General features: G+C 36.8%; 3 protein-coding genes and 1 non-coding gene across 6 annotated transcripts; 1 reads left to right on the forward strand and 3 right to left on the reverse strand.

Annotated features, from left to right (window-relative positions):
• Positions 1-224: 224 nt before the first annotated feature.
• PAT2 (protein affected trafficking 2) lies at positions 225-7030 on the forward strand. The gene is made up of 11 exons (XM_086236748.1): positions 225-490; positions 670-746; positions 863-1112; positions 1537-2163; positions 2820-2993; positions 3539-3665; positions 3772-3881; positions 4063-4263; positions 4802-5790; positions 5890-6159; positions 6268-7030. Exons 1-11 carry the CDS (start codon positions 275-277, stop codon positions 6635-6637), a joined length of 3411 nt encoding a protein of 1136 aa, XP_086092874.1. The 5' UTR covers positions 225-274; the 3' UTR covers positions 6638-7030.
• Positions 7031-7254: 224 nt separating this feature from the next.
• Positions 7255-10072, reverse strand: LOC147289998 (ternary complex factor MIP1 leucine-zipper protein (Protein of unknown function, DUF547)). 2 transcript variants are annotated; one of them, XM_086237579.1, is made up of 9 exons: positions 9909-10072; positions 9644-9763; positions 9309-9582; positions 8634-9054; positions 8439-8538; positions 8288-8347; positions 8054-8137; positions 7854-7961; positions 7255-7744 (listed from the first exon to the last, which is right to left on the reverse strand). In XM_086237579.1, exons 1-9 carry the CDS (start codon positions 9975-9977, stop codon positions 7436-7438), a joined length of 1545 nt encoding a protein of 514 aa, XP_086093705.1. In that variant the 5' UTR covers positions 9978-10072; the 3' UTR covers positions 7255-7435. The 2 variants fall into 2 exon arrangements, with proteins under 2 accessions (XP_086093705.1, XP_086093706.1); XM_086237580.1 differs by having other exon boundaries at positions 7578-7757.
• A 470-nt stretch (positions 10073-10542) lies between these two features.
• Positions 10543-10615, reverse strand: TRNAK-UUU (transfer RNA lysine (anticodon UUU)). Its single transcript has one exon. It is a non-coding gene; the product is annotated as a tRNA-Lys (tRNA).
• Positions 10616-10786: 171 nt separating this feature from the next.
• Positions 10787-13288, reverse strand: LOC147290000 (16 kDa phloem protein 1-like). Of its 2 annotated transcripts, none has more exons than XM_086237152.1 (6): positions 13194-13288; positions 12987-13071; positions 12379-12444; positions 11632-11770; positions 11360-11495; positions 10787-11216 (listed from the first exon to the last, which is right to left on the reverse strand). In XM_086237152.1, the coding sequence occupies exons 1-6, from the start codon at positions 13230-13232 to the stop codon at positions 11151-11153; spliced, it is 531 nt and encodes a 176-aa protein (XP_086093278.1). In that variant the 5' UTR covers positions 13233-13288; the 3' UTR covers positions 10787-11150. The 2 variants fall into 2 exon arrangements, with proteins under 2 accessions (XP_086093278.1, XP_086093279.1); XM_086237153.1 differs by having other exon boundaries at positions 13261-13279.
• Positions 13289-13618: the final 330 nt, after the last annotated feature.

The raw sequence follows: 13618 nt of genomic DNA on the forward strand, positions 1-13618 counted from the left end.
TCTAGCAAAAAAAAAAAAAAAAGTTACCAATTCCTGCATTAATTTTCCTTTTTCCCACGAAAACGTGCGCGGCAAACGCACCCTTAATCCACAACTAAGTTTCACTTGTTCGGGATCCAAACAGCCCCAAACCAGCTCGCCATCTCTAGCTCCAGTGCTACTGACCCTCCCCGATCGCAACTCATTGAGCTCACCTCCCTCTCTCTCTCTCTCTCTCTCTCTCTCTCTCTCTCTCTCTCTCTCACTCATCAGAGAAACTTTGTAACACCGAAAGATGTTCAACCAATTCGGTGCAACGGCGGAGACTCTAAGCAAGGCGTCGACAATGGTGTTCCGGATCGGCACAGACGCCCACCTCTACGACGACCCCGAGGACGTCAGCATCGCTCCTCTTCTCGACAGCAAGTTCGACTCCGAGAAGTGCGAAGCTCTCAAGCGCTTGCTCGCTCTCATCGCCCAGGGCTTCGACGTCTCCAATTTCTTCCCTCAGGTCCTTCTTCTACTTCAATTCCACGCCTCCTATCTTTCCTATCTTCCACATTGATCACTTTTTTTTTTTTTTTTTTTGAATTTCAGTTCAATTTAGTTTTAGACTCTGTTTGGATGTAAAAAAGGAATCAGAGCAATCGTGTTTTATTTGAATTTCGTTTGGTTGAATTGGAATTGCAGGTTGTTAAGAACGTGGCATCGCAGTCATTGGAAGTGAAGAAGCTAGTTTACTTGTACCTGTTGCATTATGCTCAAAAGTATGCCAAGCTCTGATTTCTGAACCATTATCTAAATTCCATAAGCTTTCTTAATCATTAACTAAATGTTAAGCTCTAATTTGTTGTTGTTTTTTTCAATGTTATTTACGTATTAGGCGGCCGAATGAAGCATTGCTATCAATTAATTATTTCCAGAAGGATTTAGGGGATCCGAACCCGTTGGTGAGGGCATGGGCACTGCGAACCATGGCTGGGATTCGTCTACACGTTATTGCACCTATAGTTCTTGTTGCCGTGGGCAAATGCGCTAGAGATCCTTCTGTATTTGTTAGAAAATGCGCGGCCAATGCTCTTCCAAAGCTGCATGATTTGCGCCTAGATGAAAATACTGCAGGGATTGAAGAGGTTTATTCGATTATATATACTCACAAATTGTTGTATTTGCAGTTCTTATCATTATGTGTGTTATATTGCTTGTGTAAGAGATATTTTGGTGCAGTTGAATCTCGTATATAAGCTATAAACTGAGTCCAGTCGTTGCCTCATTGGCTTCATTTAAGTGTGTGTGTGTGTGTTATGAATTATTTCTAATATACATAAAAATGTTCACATAATCTAATATCAGAAAATATTTCTGAAAATCTATGTCTCCTTTGAAATTCATATTATGTACAGAAAGTTTGGGATGCTTGTGTCTTGTTCATCACAGCCTTTGTTCCTCATATTGTGGATGCACTGTCATATTTTGATATATATCGTATATTATTATAAAATTTAGAAGGGTAGTACCAGTTTCGCTGATGTGCCTATAATGCTCTAATTTATGCAGATTATTGGAATATTGTTGAATGATCATTCCCCTGGTGTTGTTGGAGCTGCTGCTGCTTCTTTCTCTTCAGTTTGTCCAAATAATTTGACTCTGATTGGAAGAAATTATCAAAGGTTGTGTGAGATTCTTCCTGATGTGGAAGAATGGGGTCAAATCATTTTGATTGAGATCCTTTTGCGCTATATAATTGCAAGGCATGGACTTGTAAAAGAATCCATCATGTTTTCTTTGCACTGTACAGAGAATTTTCAATCTGAAAAGGATGGCTCAGACACAAGCTCTGTATCAGTAGAAGACAATGGTGACATGAGTGGCCTTTATGAGTCTGAATTAGCAAAATCAATCTCCCGATGTTATATTGAAGGGCCAGATGAATATTTATCACGATTAAGTTTCATGAATAAAAATTCCTCTGAATTTAACTATGCGCATTTTACATCTGGAAAGAATAATGATGATGTGAAGATCCTGCTGCGGTGTACATCACCATTGCTATGGAGTAATAATAGTGCAGTTGTACTAGCTGCTGCTGGTGTACACTGGATTATGGCGCCAAGGGAGGATGTGAAAAAAATTGTTAAACCGCTCCTGTTCATCCTAAGATCATCTATTGCCTCAAAATATGTGGTAGTTAACATTTCTTATTATTTAATTGATTTATTTGTAGCATTTTAACTACTACTTTTTAATCTTATTGATGCATGCTTGTGGCCATTAATTCATATATTATGTATGGTTTCCTCTCTAGAAGATGTGAAGTTTTCTATTGTAAACACTTGCTATTGCTTTTCTAATTTCTTTTTTACTCACTGTCAAATTCAGTGCATTGTAATAATGCTTGTTATTATCATATTGAGAAGCTAGTACCAGCCCCTTCTCATATTTGGTTTAGCCTTAAGGTTGTTATATCTGAGTAAAATCATTTGGGAAAATGGGAAATTACATTATAAAAGAGATAATTAATAACTTTCTGTAAAGCACTGTAAGCTTATGAAATCCCTTCACATATTTGTTCATAGGGAAATGGCCTGGCAGGCCTGCTGTAAAGAATGGGTTAGTTGGGTCAGCTAATATGATATTAGTCTTCTTGTAATGCACATATCTAATCACACTACCTACACTTGGCAGAAATAAACCACAAAATAATTGTTTGTATTTTTCAAATATTCTTTTGGCCTACTGTCCGATTTGAATATTCTTTTGTGTCAATCTTCATGTATTCTAGTATATCAATTTACAGTTGGTAAGATTGTGAGGATTGTTCTGTTGATTGACCAGTGCAGGTTTTGTGTAACATTCAAGTGTTTGCTAAAGCAGTTCCTTCACTCTTCTCTCCATACTATGAAGACTTCTTTATATGCTCAACAGATTCATATCATATTAAAGCTTTGAAACTGGATATACTGGCTTACATTGCTACAGATTCATCTATTTCATTTATATTCAAAGAATTTCAGGTATTTCTTTTTTCTCTTTTAAATTTGGTTCTGCCTTTCCTTTTATGGCAGATAGGTGGTTGACTTCTGTGAAGTATTATCCTTGTTGAACTTAAAAAAAGCATATATTTCAAATTTGCCACTGTAAAAGAAATAACAGTTACAAATCATCTGCTATGTTTGAAGGGGGTAAAAAAGAAGAAAATATGATTTGGAGGAGCATTATCTGATAGGATGCGATTTCTAAAGCTAATTTTTAACTACAAAAATCTGACACTAGCGTATTTCTGGGTCACCAGATGATTGCAAAGATCATCCTAAGCAATCTTGTAGTTAGGTTCTAAAGCTTAAAATCAGCCTATGAATCCAAATGTACATATTTACATGTGCATGTGTGTGAACGGTGTATTTTAAGTTTTCATGTTTTAACTTATTATTTGTTAGTCAGCCATTTGTTTAGACTTCGCTCTGTATCAACTTTATGTGATAATTGCAAACATTTAAGTGAGATAATATTATAAATCCAATGGCTTGTATCCTTTGCTTATTGTTCTAGTGTTTTCTAGGATTATATTACAGATCCAGACAGGAGATTTGCTGCTGATACTGTTGCTGCAATTGGTATATGTGCGCAACGACTTCCAAAAATGGCGAGCACATGCTTGGAAGGACTATTGGCTTTGACCAGACAGCGTCTGTGACCATATACTTGTTTAGATCTTCAAAAAGTTTTGTGTCTTGTTTTCTAAATTGTTATCTAATCTTCTTACAAAAAATAAATTATTATATAATCTTGCAGAACTTGTGACTAGTGAATTCGGGTCTGTGGATGGAGAAGCGGGCATTTTGATTCAAGCAATAATGTCTATTAAATCAATCATTCAGCAAGATCCACCTAGTCATGAAAAGGTATTTTCAATTTTCTGCTGAGCTTCTGTCATTTTTTCCCCTGATGTTCACTTTGCTGCTTATTCTATCTGAATCCTTAGATCTTTTAGACAGAACCATAGGGAAGATAAATTCTCTAAGTTATTATTATTATTATTGTTTATTCTTTGACACTGAGTAACTAGCTTTTTTCATTTTCAAGGTTATCATTCAGTTGGTTCGTAGTTTAAATTCAATAAAGGTGCCTGCAGCTCGTGCTATTGTTGTTTGGATGGTGGGGGAGTATAACTCTTTAGGCGATCTTATTCCAAGGATATTAACTACAGTACTCGCGTATCTTGCAAGGTGCTTTACTTCAGAAGCATTGGAAACAAAGCTTCAGATTTGTAATGCTACTGCTAAGGTACAATAGGAAGAAGTTGTTTGTTGCAAGTGTCATCAGTTATCTGCCTGTCTTTCTAATTAGTTACTAAAATATTTTTTCAGTTTTCATTGTTTTCCCAATTTCTTATCTTCATTGGCACAGAAGCATAATAGGGAGCTGGTTTAAATTTCTCTCACCTATATTTAGATTATCCATAAAAGAAATGTACATAATATATCTTTCGTAATGCTTCCTTAGCAGTACTATAATGACTCAAATGCTTTGTCTAATAGTTTTATTCCTTAATAATTGTTTTTTTTCAAGATTGAGATTGTGAATCTCATATAGCTGGGACAATTTCAAATTGTCCCAGCTATATGAGAATGGGAATGGAAATGGATTAAAGGTTGACTATTCCTTTTCATCTTCATCTGAGATTTCAAACATCAATACATATAGCTGGGACAATTTGCAAGATATATATTTATTTTTTATGTACCTTTGTTGACATTTCTTCTCTACGTAAATATGCCAATGTCACTCTGTTGCTAAATGTTGAGATGGATCTGTTCTATAGGTACTATTGTGTGCAAAAGGGGATGATCTGTTGATGATCCAAAAAGTTTCAAGCTATGTGCTGGAACTGGCCAAATGTGACTTAAACTATGATGTTCGTGACCGAGCTCATTTCTTAAAGAAACTTTTGTCATCCTATTTAGATTCTCAAGGACCAGAGGAAGAAACCAAATGTCTGGCCCAGAATAAAGATAGTTCTTGTGTCCTTGCAGAAAACTTATTTGGAGGACAAACAAAACCAACGTCACCTGATCCCATTGATCACCGTTTTTATCTTCCTGGTTCTCTATCGCAGATAGTGCTTCATGCTGCTCCAGGGTATGAACCTCTCCCAAAGCCCTGTAGTTTGCCCTGTGCTGGCCTTGAAAGAAATGAATTCGGGGAGGGAGTCGCTAATGGTGATCCATCTGATACAGATGATCAAGACTCGGTGTCTGAATCGTTGGATGAGGAAATTGGTTCTGATTATAGTTCACAACATTCTAATACGGGGTCAAGTGGGAGTGGTGGCAGTGTAGAGGCTGGTTCTGCAAGTGAAGATGATGATAATTCTCATCCATTGATTCAATTCTCAGATGTTGGCAATCCTCTTAACATGAAAAATGGAGCGTCTCAGTCTGCTTCTGATTTTGGGGAGTTAATGTCAAATAGAGCTTTAGAATCATGGTTGGATGAGCAGCCTGGTTTTTCCGGCCCAAATACTTCAGGACAATGTCAAGTCCGTAGGTCTTCAGCAAGAATCTCCATTGGGGATGTTGGAGGCCAAGTTAAACCTAAAAGCTATGCACTCTTGGACCCTGTGAATGGAAATGGATTAAAGGTTGACTATTCATTTTCATCTGAGATTTCAAGCATCTCTCCTCTGTTTATATGTATAGAAGTTTACTTCAAGAACTGTTCAAAGGAGACAATGTCTGATATAACATTGGTTGATGAAGAATCTGGCAAAGGCATAGATTCTGTAGACCAAGCTTCGGTTACACATGAAAGGTAATTTATCTATGCTTGTCTAATACAGTGCTAATCTTAGAAAAAAAAACCATTTTTATTGTTTGTGAGTTTTCAAACATCTCTACTTTGATACTGCAGCTCCATGATATCTCAAAATGATGCACCAAATCTAGTTTCTGTAGAAGAGATCACTTCTCTGGAACCTGGTCAGACAATGACAAGAATCATCCAGGTTCGCTTCCATCACCACCTCTTGCCTCTAAAACTGACCGTATATTGTAATGGCAAGAGGCATCCTGTCAAGTTGCGGCCTGACATTGGATACTTTGTACAAGTTCTACCTATGGATATTGAAGCCTTCATAAATAAGGAGTCTCATCTGCGAGGAATGTTTGAATGTGTAAGAAGGTAAAGTGACTTCACAATTTTCTAATTTATCAATCATATTTCCAACACATCTCTTCTCTTTTGGTCATTGTTGGGTTTTCTAATTGAACGTTGTGTGTTGTACTACAGGTGCACCTTCACTGATCACATTGAGGAGTTGGACAAGGGCAAGGGTGACAATTCATTGGTAGAAGACCAATTTCTTGTAATCTGCCGAAGTCTCGCATTGAAGATGCTTAGCAACGCAAATCTTTATCTTGTATCTGTTGATTTGCCAGTTGCAGCGAACCTTAATGATGCAACAGGTTTGTGCTTGCGATTCAGCAGCAAGATTTTGAGCACGTCATCCCCGTGCTTAATTACCATTACTGTTGAAGGTAGATGTTCTGAACCACTGCAAATGTCAGTTAAAGTAAACTGTGAAGAAACTGTATTTGGATTAAATCTGTTGAACAGGATCGTGAATTTCTCAGTTGAGCCCTCTCATCCTCATATATAATTGGTGAGGATGTTGAAAATGAATATCAAATTTTGAAAGAAAATAGGAAATACACTGTACTTCATCATTCCAAATTTGTTGTTGCATTTGTTGTACAGTGGGAAGAAGCTTTGTAATCATACTCTTTAGAAAGATGTCTTGAGCATTTCATTATTTTTGCCGGAAAGTAGTCGTTCTTGATGTTCATCAGCGTGTACTTTTTGTTTTTAGATCATCTGCTGCTTTTGATTTATGGTCCTACAAAGTGGAGGGACTTTGTGTACGTTGAACCAAACATTTAAAGTATAAGCGTGTGCCTATGTGGTGCGCTACTTCTGTCAATATATAAAATTATTGTTGTCATATTCTTTGTAAAAAATGGTGTTTTTATAATTGAGCAGTTATTTACCTTTACTGTGCATTAAATATTTAAATGGTTCGACTTTTCCCTTTCTCTTTTGTTTTTTACTTTTGGTATTTTCTCTTTTTTTGTGATTTTGTCCCTGTATTTACGTGCGAGTGGACCACTCCTCAAATAAAGAATGTTGCCTTGAGCTCCGGTCTGAAATGCTTCAAATCCATAGACACAAAAGTTCATGTAATTCAAATGCACGTATAAATGTATAATTAATGTTTAATTTGGGCTACATTTCCACTAGCTAATTACATTTCAATTTCTCTGCACAGTAAAAATGTATTACAGGACCTTGTTTAATTTTGATTAATTGAAGACATTAAGAACATGCTATGCCCTCTTGCTACATATCCTCGAACATAATAAGCTGCATAAGGGGTTTGCGATTCTTGTGGTTTCGCCACTCACAATGGCAGTAAGTACCGGAACCCGGATTCATGAGGTTGAACTTCCACCATTTTGTTTATCGGAGACTTTGTTTCCCCATCCAAGCACTCCATTATCAACCTTTTCAGTGACCCACAGCGTGGCAGTTGGCTATAAATCCATTCCAGCAATGACTCCATTTCATCTGCAAAATCGCGCATGTGCCATTCTAGAAGCTTGGGCACCACGATTTTCTTCTTGTTTGTAACTCCCACTGAAGCTTCCAAGTACTCCACTTTTGCTCTCTCCAACTCATTAACTATGTCTTCTGCGGTATACACCCTTAACTGCATACCACATCTTGATTTCATCAAATTTATTGAGGTTTGATAAACCCAATTTGAATATATGGAGAAAATGTTGCTGTGAAATAAATTAGGAGAGTGATGGACTTACTGCTGGTGAGGACCAACTGCCTCGGCAAAGAGCGAATGTCACATTAGGTTCAGGGTATCCCAGACCATAGGCATGTCGTAGTAGCATCTCCTTCTCATAAGCAGGCCCCTACTAAGTGAGATGTAAATTGATCAAATAAAAAGTAAAAAAAAATGGAAAAAAAAAATGTGCAGCTCAAGTTGGATTTCCATTTCACTTACATGTTTTGATTCAGATGGATGGCGGAGTATGAAATGCTCAATAGCCAGAGCATTCAGCACTATGCCTCCCACGTTCAGTGCAGCCTAGTTGCAAATTGTATCATTTAGCATTTGTATGTAATACTCTTGGGAAGTCATGATGGCTCATATACCAGTTGTTTTTCTAGAAGGGCTTTTCCTAAATACTCCTATACGTGCTTTGAATAATTGTGAATTAACCAGATATTGATGTACCTTGTTCATAAGTGCCAGAAGCTTCTCCTGTGTGGAAGGCAACCCATGTTCCAGAAACGCCTGAAATTTGATAAGAAGAGAAAGCTTCCATCAGATATGATTCTTGATATTTCTGTCTTTGCTAATTGTTGCTTAAGATGTCTTACAGTACATGCATGATACAGGCATTGTAGATGTTGATCCAGAATGCTAACTTCTGCTTGTAGGTCAAGTAAGTCAAGTCCACATCACACAGTTGATGAATCAAGTTCCTGAATGAAATATAAAAAGAAGTCATTGAAATAGTACTTTTGAGGATGAGTTTATAAATATAATCATATCATATCTAACAAGACCAGTAAGCAACCTCAATTTTCCGATTCCTGTTCTACACTCTGAGAATCGGCTGATATCTAATGAGCTTCTTGTGATTTGGATGAAGTTCTTGTATGGGCCAACATCCCTAACAGTGCCATCTATCTCTGGCAATATGCCATAAGGGTCAACAGTTGATGTGTTGTAGTTGAAGAGTATTGTGGATGATTTGCAGTTGAATGAGGTCTTTGCCTTGAACCCTTTTGAATTCATGCAGGAGAGAGTGAGCTTTGGGACACCTGATGATTCCTCTTTGTCTAACGATGTCTGTTTTAGTTCAAGAAATATGCCTATAAGGCACTTGAGCAATTCTTCTGAGAGTTGATTTGGTTTCAGAATGCCAGTTTCATCATCTACATGGCCTTGGTTTCTGCTTCTCCCCCTTAGTCTCCTTGAAATTTCAGCAACTTCCCCTGTTTAAAAACACAATGAAAAAAAATAAAAAAATTGAATGATTAGAAATTGGGATTTGGGACTTGCTCTTTCTGTCTATTATTTTGATGGAATTGTCATGTAGTATCAGAACAATCCAATCACTGGACCCACAATGATTTTGAGGGAAAAGTTTTAATCTCATTGGTGGATTAGTGAATATATTATCAGGTGGGTCACAAACCCCTTGTGTAAAATATCTACATTCTTTTTGATACAAAAACAAGCAGTTTACCATCAGACTTTGTGAAAGTCCACCTTTGGATATCTGATGCAGAACCTAGAGAGGGTCTTCTATCCCTCCTTGCCCTTCTTTCTTTTCTCAATGCTTCATAGTTCTGTGATCTTGATCTCTCTTCATTGAGCACTGACTGTCTCCTCTGCACTTCCCAGTCTGTGGTCTGCAGTGCCCTCTCTCGGTACAACCTCAGTTTCAGCTCTTCAACTTTTCTTTCTAGCCTACTGATCTCTTCCTCCACCATTGCCAGCTCTGAAAATAGCAACTGAACCTGCATATTGTAGAACCCTCTTCTTAAAATCAACTCCACTGAATCACATACACTCTTTTACCTGAGGTGGAAGCAATGACAAATGGCATGGATGTGACATTACAGGTCCATGAAGTGCACAGTGCAGAAGAACCCTGTTAAGGGTTTGTTTTCCATCTAACTCATCTTGCAATTTCAAAACCTGTGGAAATGGAATACATGTGTATTTGATTTGGGTCAAATTTATGTGACAAAAGTTCCAATATGTTGCACAAAAATCTATGTGGGTTTTGTATCAAAATTCGGAACCCTAAGATGGGAACAAAGTGAAAACTTGTTGTCATCACCTCTTGCTGGAGATCAAGTCTTTTCTGTTTCTCCTCGCTTCTTTGCATCAGAAAGTCTTCGAATTTCATTATTTGCAGAAACAAAAACTAGCCAACAGTTTAGAACAAGAAAGAATAATCTCAGGGTAGCATAAGGGAAGTTAACGAGCAAAGAGGTTCCTAAAAGAAAAAGAGGGGGAGGTGGTGTTGTCATGGGTGCCATTAAAGGTAGGTAGAAAACAAGAGGAGGTTGAGATTTGGGAAAAGATTGAGAGGGAGGGAAGCATGGAACAATTGGAAAAATTCAAAAACATGAGAATGTGGCGGTGGAGGAATCTTTGTGGGTGTGAATCTGTGATTGGACAGTTGGTATTGATGTTATTATGATAGTTATTAGTGTAGAGCATGGCCATCCCATGAACTCTGTTTTGTGACTTTGTCCAAGTTGCATTCCATTTATTAATTTCTTTCAACTGTGGGGTGGTGGTGACTGGTGGGGACGTGAAGCCCATGAACAGCAAAAAACAAGGTTGAAAAGTAAGACAGTTCACAGGAGTAGTAGAGTGCTGAGCTAAGAAGAGAGAGCTAGATTATTATTATTTTTTTTATCATTTTGTTCAATCGAACCATTTGCACAAAACAAGAAAAGAAAAAACGCCGTCTGTGGGAATCGAACCCACGACCACATGGTTAAAAGCCATGCGCTCTACCAGCTGAGCTAAGACGGCTGTTGTGAAGATTTTGCATAATTTTTTTAATTAACCAAATTAGATTGACATTCATAAATTTCAGCTTTCATGAGTTCATTTCTACCATTAGGAATTTTATGGACTTGGCAATAGAAAACCTGGTGAAAAAATAAGTACTCGTATGAAAATTTGATATCAAAGATTCAAACATCATTGTAATTATCTACTAAGTTACTAACTGATTACATAATTCATTAACGAATTTACATTTTTCTTTTGTGGTTTTTGACATCGAATTTCAATTTTCAAAGGTGGAAAAATAAAAAAAAGATTTACGATATTAAACATCACTGGATCTATCAACTGTGCCTACAAGGCTACAAGGAGGTTCAGGCCTATTACACACAAGCTTAACTATGAGTCTCGGGCTTAGCAATGCCGGCCCAATCCTCTTGAAGAAGCTTAACTACAGCCCGTGGGAGATCCACGAGAGATTGATGGCCCAAATTGAAGCCCAAACTGTACTTTGTACTTTACAAGCCCATTCACATAATTGGCAGTGAAATTTCTTTCCCTAAGAATAATATGCATCACTATGCTTCCACCCTCCAAACTCTTCTCCCCCATATTCCTGTTCTGCCTGTAAAATGCAACACCCCACACATCAATCAAACAAGAAATGCTTAGTATTGAAACTTTATGAGTCAACAAGAAGTTTATTATTCATGAGAAATGTTGAAATTAATTTAAGGCAAAATGATAAAATAATAATAATGGTAATACCTTGTGAGTAAAAGTTACACCAACTTGAATCTCTCCACGAAAAGTGTGATCTGCACGAACGACACTATACTTAAGAGGGTGTAGTTCAGCAGTTCCATTCTCCACACCTAGTGCCAATAAATCCTTAATGTATATCCTGCAAATTCATGGCCATTTCATATGAGTCATGACTAACTAAGAAGAATGTTACATCCACATATGAGTATATAAGATTTTATACAATATTTAAGCTATATATATATATATATATGAATAATGTTAATGTTACTCACGTTGCTTCCCCTATATAGTCATCATGAGAGAAGGTGTCCTTGTCCATGATTTTGAAGCAGAGCTTATACTGCTCGCCGGACCCCGGATACTCCGCCCTCAGTGTAAACCTCTCGTTCCACACCGGACTGCCGCCTTCCCCTGCTTAGCACCATTTCAAATTACTACATTGTAGTCTTACAAATCAATGCAGTTTTAGAGGACTCCTCTCTTTATGCTGTCATTATGCACAAAGGTTTCTTTAGTATGAATTTACCAATTATTTTTTGTGCATTCAAGCAATTCGTTGGTTATGTACTACTACATTGGTTCCCTTTCTAGCAGATAATTAAGACCACAACATGAAAGTTGACTTGGGAATCGATATTATATAAGCGTTTACATGGCCATGAATTTATTAAATATTTCAACTATTAGATCTCAAAGTCTACTATAGATCTACCAAAAAATAGTCTACTATAGTTTCCATACATTACACAGGAACCATTGGACATTTGCATATAATATTTGTAGATATATACCAATCAAATATGGTCCTTATAAAACTGATCTGGAATAGATAAGAAGTAACATCAAAATTTCAACACCTCTTTTCATTATGTCATAAAAAAAAAAGACATGTCTTATTTTGAATATTCTTGCGTGCTGGATTTGTCAAAAACCGAATATATTTATTATTTAGTATTAATTAATGTAATTATATCTCCAAGTATTGGGTGCAAGTGGAGAAGTCAGAAGTCAGAACTAACCTCGAGCCACACTGCTCTTGCGCTCCTGGCCTTTGTATTGAATCAGAACATAAGTATCCATACGACCTATATACCAAATCATACTTTCATTATTTACTTTTTATGTATTAGAATAGCATTATAACCAAGTTGTAATGTAATACCAAACTAAAATGAATATTCATCCACCCAAAAATCCTGTAAAAATGTTGAACTAAGAAGTTACACACATCAATGAATGAATCTTCATGTCTATGCATTTAGGTCTGCTTTGCATTAAAGTTTCACAAGCTAAAACATTTGATGGAATCATTTACATTTCAATGAATTTTCTATCTCATGTCATACAAATCTCTGCTGTGCCTCTCTTAATTCATCTTTGTCCATAAATTTTTAGTGGAGACTACATTTACATAAGTTAATTAATTCATTTGTAGATTGATAAACTTGGGTTTTTTTACAATATATCCCTTATTTCTTTCTCAAAGCAATTACTATTACTCATATTAGTGAATTTCACCAACTTTTGTACACGAGAAAACACAGAAATCAAGCTACTATTTACCTATAAAACAACATATATACACATAGACTAAAAAGAAAAGAAAAGAAAGCAAGAGAAATCACACCAATGAAATCGGTGTCTCCAAGGCCTTTTGCACTCACAAGCAGCACCTCCATTAACCCAACTCCCATCTCTGTCTCTCCCTCTCTCTGAGAATTTCAAATTCAATAAGATTCTATAAAGCAAGGAAGAATTTCAGATTCAATAAGATTCTATGAAAGCAGAGTATAAACTTGGCATGGTTTCTAACGAAGGATTATAGTTTATATACACAGGGCAATTGCTCCAATGACAGGCGGTCAACTTTCATGAATGAACAACAACCGAAAGTCAGTCACCTCTTCAGGCTCAGCGCCAGGTCTTCCTAAGTTAACTAACGTCAAGTGGGCACACGTTTTATGGGGAAGAGAACAATATAATCAAATAAATACACATTAAAGTGGTGCATATTTGACCTCAGAAATAAGATACTTGGAGTTGTGGTTCATAAAAATTCCATAATCTGAGGCTCCATTTTTTCAAATATGGAACCATGAGTTGTACTGATGACATTTGTTGATGAAGTGTGGGTAAAATCCCTATTTTTGTTTTACACATTATACCAAATATTAAGTCCAACATATAGACAACTCTTATTGGAATATTAGATAGCGTAAAGCACGTGTGACCATTCGGTCTTACAACACACTTGGATAA

Source organism: Dryas octopetala, chromosome 3 (assembly GCF_963921425.1).
Source record: "Dryas octopetala chromosome 3, drDryOcto1.1, whole genome shotgun sequence".
In the NCBI taxonomy this organism is placed as follows: Eukaryota; Viridiplantae; Streptophyta; class Magnoliopsida; order Rosales; family Rosaceae; genus Dryas; species Dryas octopetala.

Excerpts from the sequence above, each read along its gene's own strand:
- PAT2 (XM_086236748.1), top strand. The coding sequence starts at position 275 with ATGTTCAACCAATTCGGTGCAACGGCGGAGACTCTAAGCAAGGCGTCG. Across the intron at positions 491-669 it reads TCTCCAATTTCTTCCCTCAG|GTTGTTAAGAACGTGGCATC; the intron begins GTCCTTCTTCTA and ends TTGGAATTGCAG. Across the intron at positions 4,264-4,801 it reads TTTGTAATGCTACTGCTAAG|GTACTATTGTGTGCAAAAGG; the intron begins GTACAATAGGAA and ends TCTGTTCTATAG.
- LOC147289998 (XM_086237579.1), bottom strand. The coding sequence starts at position 9,977 with ATGAAATTCGAAGACTTTCTGATGCAAAGAAGCGAGGAGAAACAGAAA. Across the intron at positions 9,764-9,908 it reads GACTTGATCTCCAGCAAGAG|GTTTTGAAATTGCAAGATGA; the intron begins GTGATGACAACA and ends CCATTTCCACAG. Across the intron at positions 9,055-9,308 it reads GACTTTCACAAAGTCTGATG|GGGAAGTTGCTGAAATTTCA; the intron begins GTAAACTGCTTG and ends GTTTTTAAACAG.
- LOC147290000 (XM_086237152.1), bottom strand. The coding sequence starts at position 13,232 with ATGAAAGTTGACCGCCTGTCATTGGAGCAATTGCCCTGT. Across the intron at positions 12,445-12,986 it reads TGGAGACACCGATTTCATTG|GTCGTATGGATACTTATGTT; the intron begins GTGTGATTTCTC and ends TTTGGTATATAG. Across the intron at positions 11,496-11,631 it reads GACTATATAGGGGAAGCAAC|GATATACATTAAGGATTTAT; the intron begins GTGAGTAACATT and ends ATGAATTTGCAG.